Source organism: Miniopterus schreibersii (genome assembly GCF_964146895.1).
Source record: "Miniopterus schreibersii genome assembly, chromosome: 1".
In the NCBI taxonomy this organism is placed as follows: Eukaryota; Metazoa; Chordata; class Mammalia; order Chiroptera; family Miniopteridae; genus Miniopterus; species Miniopterus schreibersii.
Window position 1 is genome coordinate 136,189,937 of NC_138101.1, and position 18,896 is coordinate 136,208,832.

The following is an 18,896-nucleotide window of genomic DNA, read 5'->3' on the forward strand; positions in this document are numbered from 1 at the left end:
ATGACATTCTGCAAATAGATGGGTCAATTTATATTACTGAATGGAGATTCAAATAAAGAATCGGCCTAGGATCCAGGAGATAGAGGTTCACTTCACGGTCAGGGCACACGCCCGGGTTGAGGGCTTCATCCCCAGCCAGGGGGGTGCAGGAGGCAGCCAATAAATGACGACTCTCTCATCATTGATGTTTCTCTCTCTCTCTGCCCCTCTCTCTGAAATCGAAATCAATAAAGGGGTGTGTGTGTGTGTGTGTGTGTGTGTGTATGAATAAACAATTTTCCTTGAGGCTGAATGGGTATGACTTGGTGTGGAGTAGGCTGGTGTACATTCAAGTCTTGTAATCATAACCTTTAATTTTTAATTTTTCAGAGATGATGCTAGGTAGTTGATCCTATAGTTCAACTTTGTTCCTAGATAGAAGCTGGATTCATCTGCTACCAGAGGTAAGTGTGAAAGAAAAACCTTCATTTTTTTATCTCATTTGGATTTCCAGTCACCGAGCAAGTTTTGGGGACCAGTGTTCTTAGTGGCTGAAATTTAGTAGTTGAAAAAGCCTTAGTTCTAACTTTAACAGGCTTTCCTGGTTTAGGGCCGAGGAGCCAGTGTTGGTTTGCCCTTCACCAGTCATTTACAGTTTGCCATGATGAAATGCATGTTAAGTCCGTGTTTCAGCTGATCATCCTGATTAAACACATGCTCTGAGCAGACTAAAGGTAGGGCAAACACCTGGAATTGAATTCTGCTTCTTGGAATACTTACTGGGATCTATCCCATGATCCCAAGTAATTCCTAAATCTTTGCGAATTTGATACAACACTTTGTTGTGCTTTAATCTAAAAATTCAAACAGTACAGAAAAAGCACTGACAACTGGTATAATTCTGTCAACTGCTTGGCAGTTTTTAACTAATCACTATTTTACTAGTCTATAAGATTAAGAGAATCCTTGAGTTGGTTAAATCAATTTTGTCAAGATTATAGAATACAAAACTATATAGTCACTTAGAAGTTATGGTACAGGTTTACCTTTCTTGAAATGGAAGAGTATTTATAATACATTAAGTTAAAAACAAGTTACAGAGCAAAACATATAATCCTTTTTCTGCCTACATGTTTGTATATACTTATTACTTGAGAAATCATCTGAAAGGATATACTCAAATACTATCGGTTATTGTCTCTAGAATTGGGTTCTATGGGTGATCTTGTTAACTTGTATTTTCCTACTTTATTATATTCATATATAATTGAAAGAGTTATTTTTAAGCAACCTATATGGGACAAGTTTGTAATTTTTACCTGTGCCTGCATGTTTCTGCAGAGAATTGGGGTACATATGAGGGTGAAATACAGGAAATAGAAATAATTCAAAGTAACATCAGCACTTGCAATACTTTTTTAGCCTCTGTCTCTATGTCTTTTGCAGAAATGAAACTTCAGGAGACCAAAACTACATCTGAGTTTGTAGAAACTTCTTTCCCAGCCTTGAGACTCTTGGGTGTTATGAGTCTTAGATATACAATAGATGATGACAACATTTTTCTTTTATGGTAAGGCTTATATTGAAATTGAGAAGCTTTGACATAACATGAATCTTTGAAAATTCTGCTTTGTGGCATGGCTAGTTCTGCTAAGGTGCTAAAAATTTAATTTTTAAAGTCAATTAAAGATGTTGAGAGGTAGCATAGTATAGTAGTTATATATGGGTTCTGGAGTCAGACTGGGTTCAAACCCTTCCTCTATCACTTAACCAGTTATATCTGCATAATAGGTTGTCGGAGGATCTTTGTTTATTGCTTATGTGCATCTTCCAATTAGCCTACCCCTCATCTTTTACCCTAAAGCCTAATTTAATTAGAATTAGGCAAAATATGATAAGGACTTTAGTGTGTATCCCTATACAATTGGTCAAATAACATTTTCTTTTTTTAAAATCCTTACCAGAGGATATGTTTTTACTGATTTTTAGAGAGAGAGGAAGGGGGAGAGAGTGACATTGATCAGTTGCCTCCAGTATGCACTTTGACCAGGAATTGACCCCTAGGCCTTTTGGTGTGTAGGATGACACTCCAGCCAACTGAGCCACCCAGCCAGGACCCAATAACATTTTCTTTAGTTAATTGTTTTTGCCACTAATTTATTTATCATCTAATTCCTTATTTTGTCTATCTAGCTGGACCAGTTGATATTTAATGGTTTAGTTCTTGACTGACTCTTTAAAAATTTAGGTGTAGTGATTCCTATGTCACTTGCTGTCTTTAGTAAATACTTAAAAAAATTTTTTTAAATTGATTTTTAGAGAGAGAAGAAGAGAGAGGGATAGAGAGATAAAAACATCAATGAGGAACATCATCAATCAGCTGCCTCCTGCATGTCCCTTACTGGGAATCAAGCCTACAACTGGGGCATGTGCCCTGACTTGAATCAAACTGGGACATCTTAGTTCATGGGTCAGTGCTCAACCATTGAGCCACAATGGCCAGGCTTTAATATATACTTTTTAAACCATTTATTAAAATGTTTGTTAAAATGGTTGGAGATAAACTTTGATGGCTGTTCCTCTCACTGCTTGGAGCCTTAGGTAGTGGGATTTTAGTCCATCATATATCTAAGCTGACTTGTCTTCACTCAGAGCACCATGGGGATGGGTTGGCTGTCCGTTAGTGCCTTCTGATTTTTGCGGAGTCAAACAATTACAAAGCAGATGGTAATGCTATATTAAGAATTTACCTGTAATTAAACAAAACTAATTTTAAAACATGAGAATATAGTTTTTAGACAAACCTTTGATTGCAATAGTATTTGAATAGCACTGATCTAGGGCTATGTAAGAAAGAGCACTGAAACACTATTCTGAAGTGATGTTTAAATTTTAAGTGGTTTACTCTATTTTCACATATTCAGAGCAATATTAATTAAAAATACCTTTTTTTCTTTGCAGTATGAAGATGTAGATGATTCTTCAAATTAAAGATGGAAGCTGGCGTTTCTCACCAGAAATGGTTTATAGAATCAACTTGCAAAATATGAGGCAGCAAACAAAGGAAAGAGTAAAATATTTCTTTTATCATCCTTAGGTTCTTTGCTAGATTGTAAACTCCATGAAAGCAGGACAACTTCCTTAACACCTGGCCTAGAATAAATACTCAAAAAATATTTGAAGTAAATCATTAATCCTTGGAAAATGGCAACCATTTTAATGGGATTTCAGCAAGACATTTAAGTGGAATAACTGGGACTTAAATTTTGACTCTGATGTAAGATCTGGTTACCAGTAAGTCTAATTAAGACTCTTCCTTTTTTAAAAATATTGATTTTTAGAGAGGGAGGAAGGGAGAGAGAGAAATATTGATTTGTTGTTCCACTTATTTATGCATTCATTGGTTGTATGTGCCCTGACCAGGTATTGAACCCATAACCTTGGCATATCGGGACAATGGTCTAACCCGGCCAGGGCCTAAAACTATTAATATCTGATTATGATGTTTGATCCTTTAAGAGGCAATAAAGAATGGCTGTGAAACAACCTATGTATGTGAGGAATAGATATATAAAAGCTTACTGATACTTAATAGGATTTGTTTTATTATGAACATTTTATAGCCTTATTGGATATTTATCATTGGTTTAAATTGCACATACTAGCCAAGTGTGGTTAAAAAGTCATTATTTCTAGTGGGAGGGGGTTTGGGGAGGTGGAAGGAAGGCAATAAGGGGGGGAAAATAAAATTAAAAAGGTTAAAAAAAGTCATTATTTCTGCTTTATATTTAATGTTGAAATATTCTCAGTTGTTTTGGTTAAATTATAGTACAGGGAATTTTTTGCCATGTATACTGTACTTATATCCATGCAAAGTGTATAAAATACACATCCAAATGTTCGAAGTCTCACATACTTCACTGTGTTTTAGAACAGAATTTAATACTCATGCTTATACCAGAATCACAAAAATGGTATGCAACTATAATAACTTCTGTTAGAATATGAAACCTGTCCTTTAGATTAAGATTTTTCTATTAAAAGTATCAAATTAGTTTTAGAGTAGATGATGCTAACAGTCTAATATTCAAAGATAATGAGAGGAAAAATTTTTATCTCATAATATAGCTGATAGGTACTTAGAATATCTCTACAAAATCAAACTTCATGGTAAAAATATCTTTTCTGAATGGTGAAAGTAACATAATTAAATGGTATAAGTTTTATATAAGCACAAATTGTGCTGTCAGTTTATTCAGACTCCTATGTTAGGAAAAACAGAATAAAGATCAAAAGGAGAACTTCAAATTGATAGAAAAGCAAAGAATAGGACATTGGAATAGAGAAGCACAAAAGGAAAAATTGGTAAGTTTGTGTACAGTAAAATTAAAACTTATGTTTTCATGCCATGTAACTGACAAAGGATTCCATATAAATCAAGGAAATGATCAAAGAATATAAATGGGCAAGTCACAGATGAGGACTCTTGAGTAGTTTAATCTTACTAGTAATCAAAGAGTTACAAATTAAAACATTGAGATTTCATTTCACTGCCATCAGATGGGCAAAAATTAAAACAAAAACCTGACACTTCCACATATTGATGAGTCTGGAGCAATGGGATCTCATCTTTGCTGGTGGCAGTGAAATTTAAGTTATACTTTGGAGAGTAGTTTGGCAACAGCTAGTTTACTTGAAGATGCTTATATACTAACCCAGTCTCTGGGTATTACATTCTACAAGAATTCTTGGCATGTGTACTCAAGGAGACGTGTACTGAAAATTCATTTCAGTATTGTTTTTAATTGTAAAAACTGGGAACCAATGTCCACTAGAAAATGGGTAAATAAATTGTGGTATATTTATAGTATTTGGCTGTTAAAATAAATTAATACAAAGTACATGCATTAACTTGACAACATCTCAAAAACAATGATGAGTTAAAATGGCCAAGTTATATGTGCTATAAGATTTAGTCGTTTTAGAACATGAAGACAAAGACTGATGTGTACACATATACTAAAAACATGTATGAGAATGATAAACACCTGAATTTGGCTTCTTTTACCTCTGGAGAGGTAGGAGGAAAATGGGGTTGAGGTGAGCCTTCAATTGTATCTGTATTGTGTTCATTAAAATATATCAAATGTGAGGAAAGTTTGGGTTTATTGAAGCCAAGTGATGGTCATTCATACATTTTGATATGCTTGGTATTTAATAATAAAAACTAATATTTTAAAAACTTTGGTGAATGGATCTCTGTATCTCAGCCTTGATTGATTTAAGTGGACTCATCCAGGAGCACCCTAGAAGCAGGCCAGGGAAGGGTTTATGTATGCTTTAAGAGAACAGGACACATGCCACCAAGAAGCAGGTTAGTTCCTGGTGTTACAGGCTACTGTGATATTAAGACTTTGTAGCCCGCCCCCCCGCCAGGAAGATAATATAGTAACTCCTACAGGCTTTTAGCTAAATGGGTTAGAAATTGGAAACAAAATGGTGTGGGGGACACTAGGTTTTGGGAATCAGTGGGATGATCTTAACCAAGGAGAAAGGGATATTGCAGAACAAAGGTACCTTGGCTAGGATCACAAAGTTATAGTCAAATCCAGAAAATGCACAAAAGGCTCAGATAGCCAAAAATAGATGTTAAGGAAAACATGTTTTACACATGAACCTCCACTTTTTTGTTGCATCCAATTTGTACCACAAGAATTAAGTTACCTCTCTAAATTCTCAGAAGATAGACATTTTAGTTAATGTACACAAAGGCCAAGAGGACATTTTCTAATTACTGTGGACAAGTTGCAAAACACGCACAAACTTAGTAGAAAGTTGTTTAATTAGGATAGGTTTTTGTTTAAAAAAGAAAAGTTTAGTATTACAGATTCACAACCAGTAAAGGGTTTGCAGGGCTTGGTATCCAGTATGTTGCTGATTCATTGGATTGTGTCTGTTACAAATTGATACTGGAGTCATGTCATTTGGAAAGGTGGCTACAAAGGACAGCATTAAGGCTTATATCTGGAGGACTCCTCAAGCCCTCCTCAGCTTAATTTCTAAAATGAATTCTAATACACTCTATCAAGGAAAATAAAAATCATACAGTTAATACAGAACAGAAGAGAAAGTAACATATGAAAGTATTAGGGTCAATTGGGTACAGTTAAACAATCATAAGCTGGTCCAGGAAAGCACACAGGTAGGACACCAAAAAACTGGTGTCTGCCTGGTGGGCGTGGCTCAGCGGTTGAGAGTCAACCTAGGATCCAGAAGGTCAAGGTTCGATTCCCAGTCAAGGCAGATGCCTGGGTTGCAGGCTATATCCCCAGCCCGGGAGTGCAGGAGGCCGATCAGTGACTCATCGTTGATGCTTCTATCTCCCCTCTCCCTCTCTCTGAAATCAATAAAGATATTTTTTAAAACTGGCGCCTGATCCTCTTGCTTCATTTCAAGCTCGGTAATGAATGTTCATAATGCAGACTCTCAATCAAGGAAAATTCTATTTTCTTTAAATCTATATAGAAGATGTGACAAGCTGGAAATATGTTTATTTCAAGATGGACAAAAAAATAAAATGGCAGAATCTACCTCACCTCATTACGGAGGTGATAGCTGTCCGATTTTAGTTATCACAATTTGGGGGAACGTTTTCTGAAATTAAGAAGGCCTGTGCTGCCCAGTCGGCACTCCCCGCATTTCCCAGGACAAACAGCTGCGTGTCGTCAGGCAGCCCCGTGAGCTCGCCTGGCCCCCTCGGCTCTTACCCTCAGGAGACTGACGTCAGGTGTCATCCCCATTGAAGCTAGGATGGTACTCTTCCTTGTGCGCGTCGAGGGCAGTCAAGAGCACTCAATGACAGTAACTGCGGGGGCTCCCGAGTGCGAAACCTACACCAGGCTCAGTCGGATTCCTGTCCTCACAGCGCCTGGGACATGTGCGCCCGGTGGGTGCGCGGCCCAAGTCCGGACGTCACATCCGGCAGGAACTCCCGCGCTCAGCTCCCGGCAGGCGCCGGGGCGGCCCTGCGCATGCGCTCTCTGACGTAGTGGCGACGCGCGCAACGAATCCTTCCCTGTCGTGGAGAAAACCGCGTTTTCCCGCGTTTTCCCCCCCCTTTTTCCTTTTTTATTTTTTGGCGCCTCAGGTTAGGTATGTAATTAGAATTATTTTCTGTGTCCAGCGCGGAAAGCAGGGCGAGAATTTCAGTACTGTTTCTGTGAATCTAAGCCTCAGAAATTTGGCCCTTGATAACTTGTGCAGCTCACTAAATTGGCTCTTTTCCCCCTCTCGTGGGAAATGTGGAATTAGCTGCACCTCTCGCTGTTCCTGAGAAGGGTCTTGACTTCAAAACTATTCCCAGCCCCTCTGCTTCCCCTTTGCCCATCAGGCTGCTGGAGGTAAAATACGCCTCGTAACTCCTGCTGCAGGCGCCATGTATCTGTGGAGACTGGGGGGCATTTGGGGTAAAAGGGTCAGAGCGTCCTGGTCGACCCCTACGAATAACGCAACATTTCTGACAAAATTTGTCAGTTGAGACATGTGAACACTTTTTCTTGGTGTATCACTATTATTATTATTATTATTATTATTATTATTATTATATGTAACTTATTTTAGTATATCCAGAAGATTGCTGCCTGGTTTGGGTTAGTAAAATTCCAATGAGAGTGGACGCTATATTAATAAGTGAGTTAATCTAATTTATAAAACAGTTTTATAAATGCTTTAAAAAGAAGCATAGCATTGAATAGTATTTCTGGTAACAGGTGAATTGTTGATCTCATGATTTTTAAAAAATCTGCTTTTATGCAGATTTTCGTGCTACATAATAGTCAATTATTTGGATGAATTAGATTAGTTTGCATTTAATGCTCTCAGGTTACTACTACTCTGTAGGTAAAGAATCTGAGAAATCAGCATATATGAAAAACCTTAAAATACTTTGCACTAAAGAATGGCAGAAATCAGTTCCTGGACTTTTATATCTACCAAGTGTGAGAAGTAATACTAAAATATTTTAGCAAACTATAAATGGGTAATAAATTTGGATTTTTGTTTATGTGTTAAGGAATGTCAAAAAGCACTAATTTAATTTTTTGTTTGTACTTTGTAAACTTTTCTCCCATGTATGTATTATTTTTGATTTTACTAAGATTTGGAACCACCTGTGTCTTTAACTCTTTCATTAAAATTCTTTTTCAAGACCTGTGTAGTGGTTTGCACAAAGGAACACAATTAATATGGTTGAATGGTTAAAATCAATATAATATATTAATTATAATGAGTGCAAAAACAAATACATTATTATAAAATTAAAACATGTTTTCTTTATTTGTTTTTTTCATTTTCACTGTAATTTTACATATTTGACTTTTTCATTTACTTTTTATTAGGATTCATTTTGGAATCTGGGACCTCACTATATATTATGTCTTTGTGTGAAGACATGCTGCTTTGTAATTATCGAAAGTGTCGTATCAAACTCTCTGGTTATGCATGGGTCACTGCCTGCTCTCACATTTTCTGTGATCAGCATGGCAGTGGTGAGTTTAGTCGTTCACCAGCTGTCTGCCCTGCCTGCAACAGTACCCTTTCTGGAAAGCTAGATATTGTCCGCACAGAACTCAGTCCATCAGAGGAATATAAAGCCATGGTACTGGCAGGACTTCGACCAGAGATTGTGTTGGACATTAGCTCCCGAGCACTGGCCTTTTGGACATACCAGGTTAGTGCTTAGGCTAGTTTCTTTAGAGAGTATGATTTGACGCATATGTAGAAGTTTCTAATGTTTTTCCTTCACTTGTGTTTGTATTTATTTTTTATGAATGTATGGAAAACTTTCTCTTTTCATTTATTATTATTTATTATTATCATTTAGCCCTCACCTGAGGATATTTTTTTCCATTGCTTTTCAGAGAGAATGGAAGGGAGATACAGAGAGAGAGAGAGAAACATCGATGTGATAGAGACACATCGGTTGGTTGCCTCTCGCATGTGCCCCAAGTGGGGTGAGCCTGCAACTGAGGTATGTGCCCTTGGTCACAATTGAACCCAGGATCCTTCAGTCCACAGGCTGACGCTTCAACCACTGAGCCAGACTGGCTAGGACAAAAGCTTTCTTTTTAATAAATTGGTTTTTTTCTTCAAAAGTAATGTTTATTGTTGAAAATCCAAAAGAAAGAAAAAATTTAAAAAACCTAATTCCATCACTCAGAGATAATTATTGCTGATATTTTGTGTATTACTACTTTTTTGTGCATAAATATGTATTTTATATATAAATATATATTTTTATCTTTACAAAAATAGGATAATACCACACATACTGGTTTTGTGGCCAATTAAAGTCAATGATATATTATGCCTATTATGAACATTTTATTAAATATTTTTAAAAATAAGCATTCTGTAATCATAATCTTAATGTTTGCATTGTATCAAAATTTATTTCCAAGTTAAAAAATGCTGTAATGAGCATCATTAACATCAAATTTATGTCCTTAATTATTTGCTAAGATTACATTCCTGAAGGTAGGTAAATACATTTCAGCGTTTTTTAAATTGCAGTCTTTTTAAATTGCCCTCAAGTTAGGTCATATCAATTTGTATTCCCTTAAGAAGTATATGATGGTGCTTGATTCTCCACACTTTCTACTTACCAATTAGATGTGGGTAAAATAGAATCTTATGGTTCTTTAAATATGCATTTCTTGTATGACTTTTAGGTGGATACATTTTCTTGTATTTTTTTCATGTATTTTTCTTTTGTAAATTGCCTTTCAGTTTGCTTATTTCAGTTTACTAATTTCAAGTGCTGTAGTTGTATTCCTTTTTGTTTTGAGAGAATTATATGTTGCAAGAAATTTTCTGGTTTTTCACTTACCTTTTATTGGTCTTCACTGATTTTTTTGACATACCAAAGTTGAAAATTTTTGTGTGTTCTGTGTAATCATAATTTTAATAATTTCATTGTATCATACTTTTTTCTAGGTTATTAAAAAATGCTGTATCAGCATTTTTGTCATCAGATTCACATCTGTAACTCCCTTTATATTTCTGTCTTTGGTGCCTTCTTAGAGAAACCTTCATGTGGAGAACTTCTATCATATCCATGATTTATATACTTATATCTTACATGTACATTTTTAAAAAGATTTTTAAAAAATTGATTTTTAGAGAGAGAGAGGAAGGGGGTGGGGAACATCAATGTGAGAGGGAAATATAGATGGGCTACCTCCTTCATGCCTCCTACTGGGGATCAAGCCCGCAACCCCGGAAATGTGCCTTGACCTAAAACCAGGAACCTTTCAGTGCTCAGGAGGATGCCCAACCAACTGAGCCACACCGGTCAGGGCACATGTGTATTTATAATAATACTTCTTAAAGATTTTATTTGTCATATGTCAAGTAAATATTTTCACTATATTTTTCTGGGTAAGATGTCCCCCTTACATATTCCTATATCATCTTTTTTTTTATCTTCACCTGAGGATATGTTTACTGATTTCAGAGAGAGAGGAAGTTGTGGGAGGAGAAAGAGAGAGAGAAAGAGAGAGACACCTATGTGAGAGACATCGAACTTGAGAATTTTTGATGCTCAGATGATGCAACCAACTATGCTACACAGGCCAGGGCTACTTCTGTATCATCTTTGCTTACCTTTATTGTATTATTAGTACTGTATTACAATTACCTACATACTGTTCATCTTCTCTGGTTGGGAGAGTTCTTTAGGTCAGGTTTGGATTCCTGTATATCTCTGGTTCCTCAGTGACCATCATAGTTATTGGTCTTAAGTCTCAGTAAGTACTCATTGACTAAATGAATAGAAAGTGTATATTAAAGTAGATTCCTATTTGGGGGGTAGCATTGGTTGACCATGTACATGTGATATTATTTTCATCATTTCAGATATGGAGGAAAACAGTGAATGGGTTAGTAAGGTAGCCAGAAATGAATTTTTCTTTACTTCATTTATTAATTTTTTTCCTATTTAGTCATTCAACATATTTTTTGCTTACCAGGAAACATTTATATTTCATGCACCTTCTTAGGTGCTGGGTATACATTAATGAACAAGACATATGATCTTCAAGGATGTTACAGTTTAATGGTGTTAAACATTAAAAGAAAAAAAAACAGCAGACATTTACAATACATTTTTAATGTCTGCAATGATAAGGGAAGTACAAAGTGCTGTGAGACCATATAGTAGGGACAGGTAACCCAGACTTGGTGGAATTACATACAACTGCATAGAATAGGCAAATTAAAAATGGTTAAAAAAACGAGAGTACTCATATTTCACTTTCTGTTAATATTTAAATGATGGTGAATCCAAAGATAAGCCAAAATTGGTTTTTGTGTGTAGTAAGTTGTCTTAGTAAGTTGTCTTTGGCTGTGTAACAAACAGTGGCTTAAAAAAATTTAGTGGCTTAAAACAACACACATTTATATCTCAGTTTCTGTGGATCAAGAGTTCAGTCTTGGACTCTGCTCAGTGTCTCACAAGACTGCAATCAAGGTGTTGACAGGGGTTGCAGTCTCTGAACCTTGACTCAGGTAGGATCTGTTTCCAAGCTCATGTGGTTGTTGGCAACCAGTCATTTCCTAGTGGACTATTAGACTGAGGGCCTCAGTTTTTTTTGTTTTTAATCCTCACCTGAGGATATTTTTTTCCATTGATTTTCAGAGAGAGTGGGAGGGAGGGGGGAGAGAGAGGGAGAAGGAGAAACGTTGATGTGGGAGAGACACATCAATTGGTTGCCTCCTGCATACTCCCCAACCAAGGCCCAAGATTGAACCTGCAACCAATATACATGCCCTTGACTGGGATCAAACCTGCAACCCTTGGTCAGCAAGCCCATGCTCTAACCACTGAGGCAAACTGGCTGAGGCTCAGTCTTGTTTTTTTTAATTTTCATCCAAAGATATGTTTTTTATTGATTTGAGAGAGAGAAGGGGGGAGGGAAGGAGGGAGAGAGAGAGAGAGAGAGATTGGGAGAAACATTGATCAGTTGCCTCTGTATGCACCCCAACAGGCTATCGAACCTGCAACCTATGTATGTGCCCTGACCAGGAATCGACCCTGTAGCCTTTTGGTGTATGGGACTATGCTCCAGTCAACTGAGCCACCTGGCAAGGGCTTTTTTTTTTTTTTTTTTTTTAATGGACTTTATTTTTTTAAGCAGTTTTAGGTTCATAGCAAAATTGAGAAGGTTCAGAGATTTCCTGGCCCACATTGACATATTACTATTATCCAAAGTTTATAGTTTACATTAGGGCTCTCTTTGTGTTATGCATTCTATGAGTTTGGACAAATGTTTACTGATGTGTATCTTACTATGATAGTATCATATGCAGTAGTTTCAGCACCCTAAAAATCCTCCGTGTACCACCTGTTCATCCCTTCTTACCCTCAACCACTGATCTCTTTACTGTCTCTATAATTTTACCTTTTCTAAACTGTCATATAATTGGAATCATACAGTTGGTAGCCTTTTCAGATTGGCTTCTTTTACTTAGTAATACGCATTTAAGTTTCCTCCAAGTTGTTTTCATAGCATGATAGTTCATTTTTTTTTAGTGTTGAATAATTTTCCATTACACCACAGTTTATTTATCTCTTCATCTACTTAAGGACATATTGGTTGCTTCCAAGTTTTGGTAATTATGAATAAAGCTCCTGTAAACATTTGTGTACAGGGCATATATCATCTACTCCTTTGGGTAAATACCAAGGAACATGATTGCTGAATTGTATAAGACAGCCACACTGTCTTCCAAAGTGGCTGTAACATTTTGCATCCTTACCAGCAATGAATGAGAGTTCCTTTGGCTCCACATCCTTATCAGCAATTGGTGGTGTCAGTGTTCTGGATTTTAGCCATTCTAATAGGTGTGTAGTGATTGTTTTAACACATTGTATGCGGGAAACGTATTTATACGTTTTACGTTGACTGGTAGTAGAGCACGCGATAAAAACTACCCACAAACAATGTGTTAATTTGCTTTTCCCTGATGACATATGATGTGTAGTATCTTTTCATTTTCTTATTTGCCATCTGTGCCTCTTATGTGGGTTGTGTTCTTATTGTTGAGTTTTAAGAATTCTTTGTATTTTTGGGTAACAGTCTTTTACCAGATACGTCCTTTGCAAATATTTTCTATTCGTCTGTGGCTTGTCTTTTATTCTCTTGACATTGTCTTTCACAGAGCAGAAAAATTTAATTTTAATGAGGTCCAGTTTATCAGTTCTTTCATAGATTGTGCCTTTGGTGTGGTATATAAAAAGTCATCACCAAACCTAAGGGCATTTAGATTTTCTCCTATGCTATCTTGTTTTACATTCAGGTCTGTGATTCATTTTAAGTTAATTTTGTGAAGGTTGTAAAGTCTATGTGTAGATTCATTGTGACTTCAGGATTTTGCTGTCCCAGGATCTGTTCTCAGTTACTTCCCTTGTTGACCTTCCCAGCATGGCTGCATACTTCCACAAAGCTAGCAAGAGAGAGGGTGTGCCAGTAAAACAGATCTTATATTCTTATGTAATGTACTCACAAAGTGACATCTTGTCATTTTTTTCTGTGTTTTAGTCACAGGCCTCCCTGTCCATGCTCAAGAATGGAATACAGGTACCAAGAGGCAAGGATAATTGGGGGCTTTTTTGATAATCTGTTTTTCACACTATGGTTTACTTGAAGCGTAGGATTATATTTCTTAAAAACTTTTGGACTACGTGTCACTTGTTAAGGTTAGACAAATGCTCATTCCTTTTGTTGGTGTAATGGTAGTGGTTTTAGAGTATTCCTCAGGTTCTTTCCTATGCATTTAGTGACATAACATTATTTTCTATAATAATCATTCTCTTGTACATCCTGATTGCTTCTTAACCTGGTTCTAGATGTTAAAATTACCCCAGGATAAGTGTCTTTCTTTTCTTTTAGCATTTGTGTAAAATTTTACAATATATAACTTTTGTATTTATTACCTTAAAAATCATTTTTTTCCCTCTCTTGGGACAGGTACATCAGGAGCGTCTCTATCAAGAATACAAATTCAGCAAGGCTGAGGGCCATCTGAAACAGATGGAGAAGATATATACTCAGCAAATACAGAGCAAGGATGTAGAATTGACCTCTATGAAAGGGGAGGTCACCTCCATGAAGAAAGTGCTAGAAGAATACAAGAAAAAGTTCAGTGACATCTCTGAGAAACTTATGGAGCGAAATCGTCAGTATCAAAAGCTCCAAGGCCTCTATGATAGCCTTAGGCTAAGAAACATCACGATTGCTAGCCAAGAAGGTACCCTTGAGCCTTCCATGATTTCAAATTCTGGTATTTTTGGCTTCCCATTAGGTAAGGAAGGACATGTAATATCTAATATCTGTTCTTTAAATCAGTGATTTTTCACATGGTATTCTGCATGGTTCCAAGTAGTCAGTGGAGACTCCAAAGGCTGAGAGTGGTGGTAGGCTCTAAATTCTTCATCCGTGTCTCATTCTGTGCATCATTGCTTTTATCTGTTGTATTTGCTTATGTTTAAGTTACAGCTTCAATTTTAACAGAGAGTAAATATCTTCAAAATAAAATTTTGCAAATGGCTATTTTAAATGAAAAGCTATTTAGTTGCAGTAATAATAATATTAGCTGCCTTATTTATTTATTTATTTATATATTTTTTATTGATTTCAGAGAGACAAAGGGAGAGGGAGAGAGAGCTAGAAACATCAATGATGAGAGAGAATCATCAATCGCTGCCTCCTGCATGCCCTGTACTGGGGATCGAGCCCGAAACCCAGGCATGTGTCCTGACTGGGAATCAAACCGTGACCTCCAGGTTCATGGGTCAGTGGCTCAACCACTGAGCCTCACTGGCCATTTATTGTTTCCTCACCAAGTGCTAGGCATTGTTATAATTCTATATGTATTCATGTTATTGTAAAAACTTTATAAGGTAGGTATTATTATCTCTATTTTACTGATGAAAAAACTGAGTCACAGAAAGTTTAAGTAAGTTGGTCAAGGTTACAAAGCTCTCTTCAGAGAGCTGAGTTCTTAAGTTATTGTGGGTTGTTGGGTTTGTTCTTCTGTTTAGTTATTCATTCATCAAATATTTATCAAACATATTTCATGTGCCAGGTTGCTAGGCATAATCCTAGGCAATGAGGATATAAATATTATGCAGATAGGAATCATGCCTTCTGGAAGTGCACAATCTAGAATGATACTAGCCCTTTTCTGCTTGTTAGGTGCCTCAGCAGATGCAGTGAATCAAGTGTTACTGCATATGGGCATTGCAAATGTTCTTATTTTTTCCTATCCACATTTATTTTGATTTCTTTTATATTCACCAGTTCTTTCCTGTTCCTCTTTTTGTGCACACTTACCTTTTTACTTTTACCTCTTACTACCATTTTTGTCTTGAAGCAGATATAGGGAGCATTATCCTTTAGCTACGTGTTTCCTTTAAAATTTGTAGAAGCCCATGGGAAGGTCCAGTGGAAGTTGTTAAGTGCTTATTTAATAATATCTATTGTCTGATTTTTCTTAAGGCTATTCTAATTGACCTAAGGTCATGAGCATGTGCTAGTTTTTCATCGTCGTCATATATTTTCAGTGTTATGGCAATCTTTTAAAAAAAATTATTCTTAAAGAACCTGGGACAAAAGATTCTATATCTATACACACACGTGTGTGTGTGTGTGTGTATGTGTGTGTATATATATATATAATTTGAATTCAATTATATAACAAATGAATAAAATTTTATTGTAAATTCTAGCTCTACTAAAAGTATATTTTTATTATTATTGATTTTAGAGAGGAAGGAAGAGGGAGAGAGAGAGAAACATCAATGTGAGAGAGATACATTGATTTGTTGCCTCTTGTACATATTCCAACTGGGGATCAAACCCAAAACCTAGGTATATGCCTTAACTGGTAATTGAATCTGTGACCTTTTGATGCATGGGCGATGCTCCAACTATCTGAACCACACTGGCCAGGGCTAAAAACATATTTCATTGTGTCAAATTACTTTTGGTGACGAGGTCATGGCTATAATTAGAAACTGTCTCACAGAAGAAGGTACAGTATATACTGTGGTCAGAAGGAGGGGTTGGGGGCCATCATGGTCCTTTTCTTTACCCATCATTAGATTTATATTTTATTTGTCTTGTATGAACTGAATTCTGTTAAAATATTTATTGAATGACTTTTGTCTTTTTGGTCCTAAAGATCTATAAGTAAGTAGATGCTTAAGTTTTTCCCTTTTTTCCCCCCTAGGGAACAAATCCAAGTTTCCTTTGGACAGTACACCAGTTCAAAATCAGGGTGGTGGAGACGGAGATTTTCAATTCAGACCATTTTTTGTGGGTTCTCCCGCAGCACCTGAACCCAGCAACAACTTTTTTACTTTTGCATCCCCAAATCGTGAATTAGAGCAGCAGCAAGTTTCTAGCAGGGCCTTTAAAGTAAAAAGAATTTAATGCACTTTACAGAATGTTTCTCTGTTTACTTTCAGTGATTTCATTTAGCAAATAATCTTTATTCTAGATAGGAGTCACCAACCTCCCTGTACTATTAAGTCTTTGATGTTATCTTCACATTTTCAATTTATAAGAAACTCAGTGAGTCTGGTTTCTTTTTCTGATTTTGTTATTTAAAGCATTGACATTTTATTAAATTCAATTTCATTGGGAACTGTTGAGTTTTACCAGTAGTGGGAAGGTTACAATATTATTGTGTTTTGTAGATCATAATTTGTTTCTGCCTGGGCTGTTTTATACATATGTATAAAAGCACCTAAGTTATATGTCTACATGCAACTTTGGGTTTTGGTATTTATGCATATATATGTATGTGTGTGTATGTGTGTGTGTGTTTCTTTATATTGATATTTTGCTATATTTGCCAGTATATTTATGAGAAGATTTTGGTTAGAGGAAATGGTAAGGTGTGTCTGTAGTTTGTTATTTGGGTATGTACATTTACTTCTATATATTTATATATTTGCTCTTGTAGTAACTTGTTTGGAGTGTATGTGCCATGTCAGTGAATGAGAGTACAATTTGATGTACATATGATCAGTCTTTATTTTTATTTAAAAATAATTTACATTGATAAAGTTATTTTGTAAAGTTTTTTTTTTGCCATTTATTTAAAAATAAAATTACTTTCTTTACTGTTTTGCCAGCTGTTTTCTTGGGTTTACTTATTTAGGAATGCACTTCTATTGTAGAAAACTTAACAATGTTATTGATCTCAAGAGGTTACATTAATTAAAATACTTAAAAATTTTTTTTAAATTGACTTTAGAAGGAGGATTTTAGATTGTAAAATTGATTTTTAAAAGTTTTAAAAAATAGATTTGAGGGGGTTGGGGCATACACATATCTATTGGTTGACTCTAGCACACAGCCTGACTGGGGATCGAATCCACAACCTGGGTACATGCCCTGACTAGGAATCAAACCCACCATCTTTTGGCACATGGGCCAAAGCTCCAACCAACTGAGCCACACTGGCCAGGGCTGAAATACTTTTAAAGATTTATTCCCTGTTTTCATTTATTAAATAGCATTTAAAAAAAATATTTTTTTATTAATTTCAGAGGGAGGGGGAGAGAGAGAAAAACATTAATGTGAGAGTCATTGATGGGCTGCCGCCTGCATGCTCCCTGCTGGGGATCGAGCCCACAACCCAGGCATGTGCCCTGACCGGGAATTGAACCTCGATCTCCTGGATCATAAGGTGATGCTCAATCACTGAGCCACACCAGCTGGGCATTATTGTGAGCATTTTCGACAGATAACTTATTTAAAGTATAGAGCAACAAAAGAAAGTTGAAGGACACTTTCAGTAACTTTATATCCTATTAGAGGCAAGACTTGAAATCACACTGGTTGGGCAGATGGAGTGCCTGGGTTCTAATTATGGCTGTTTTGGTCATAAAGTTTGAGTTTAAACTTTCTGGGCTTTTGTTTCCATATCTGTAAAATGGGGATTGAATTTAATTATCCAGTAAGCCTTTTGTAACTCAAGTTTTATGATTTATTCTTATTGGTTTGGGAGGAATTACAGTGGAATTATCCTAAATGTCAAATCCCATTGTTCCCATTGTGTTTTGTTGTTGTTAATCCTCACTGGAGGATATTTCTTTCATTGAGTTTTTTTAGAGCACATGGAAGGGTGGAAGGGAGAGAGAGAGACTTGGATGTGAAAGAGACACATTGATTGGTTGCCACCCCCATTTACCCCTACTGGAGACTGAACCTGCAACCTGGGTGTGTGTGCTGACTGGGAATGGAACCCATGGCTCTCCAGTACAGGAGCTGATGGCTCTAACCACTGAGGACACCAGCCAGGGCCCCATTGTTTTTTAGGTAATAAAATCATACTGAAATAATTTGAGGCTTTTTTATATTTAGTTGTAGGAAGGCAAGTGAATACTCTTGCTTTACATAATTGAATAGCAACAAGCAATGCTTTCTTTAGGAGTATAGACTATAAAATCTCTTCAAAAATATTTTATTTTATTATTAAAGTTTAGTTGGCATACAATATAATATTAGTTTCAGATATATAAATAGTGGTTTCACATTTATATATCTTATGATGTGCTCACCACACTAAGTCTAGTAACTGTCACTGTGAAAAGTTATTACAGTATTATTCACTATATTCCCTTTTCACCTTTTCACTCACCCCCCCAACCCTCTACCCCAAAGTTAAAATTGTGTCTGTGGACCCTGAAAAAGAAGATATCTACTAAGAAGGGCTCCCGCTGGCTAACTGGGTTCAAACTCTAAAAAACAGAACTTAGCAGCCATTTAGGGGCTCCTTGCAAACTGCACTTCTGGGAGAAGCCTGTACTGAAATACCTACCTCTGCCCTGTGCTGCAGTGCTTCCG

General features: G+C 36.3%; 1 protein-coding gene and 1 long non-coding RNA gene across 2 annotated transcripts; both read left to right on the top strand.

The window, feature by feature from the left end:
- Positions 1–367: 367 nt before the first annotated feature.
- LOC308557225 lies at positions 368–5,183 on the top strand. The gene is made up of 3 exons (XR_013998808.1): positions 368–443; positions 1,426–1,549; positions 2,941–5,183. It is a non-coding gene; the product is annotated as an uncharacterized lncRNA (long non-coding RNA).
- Positions 5,184–8,410: 3,227 nt separating this feature from the next.
- On the top strand, positions 8,411–16,472 carry CCNB1IP1 (cyclin B1 interacting protein 1; the record flags this gene model as incomplete). Its single annotated transcript, XM_081133887.1, has 3 exons — positions 8,411–8,707; positions 14,007–14,340; positions 16,270–16,472. 3 exons carry the CDS (start codon positions 8,411–8,413, stop codon positions 16,470–16,472), a joined length of 834 nt encoding a protein of 277 aa, XP_080990013.1.
- Between the last annotated feature and the right edge of the window lie 2,424 nt (positions 16,473–18,896).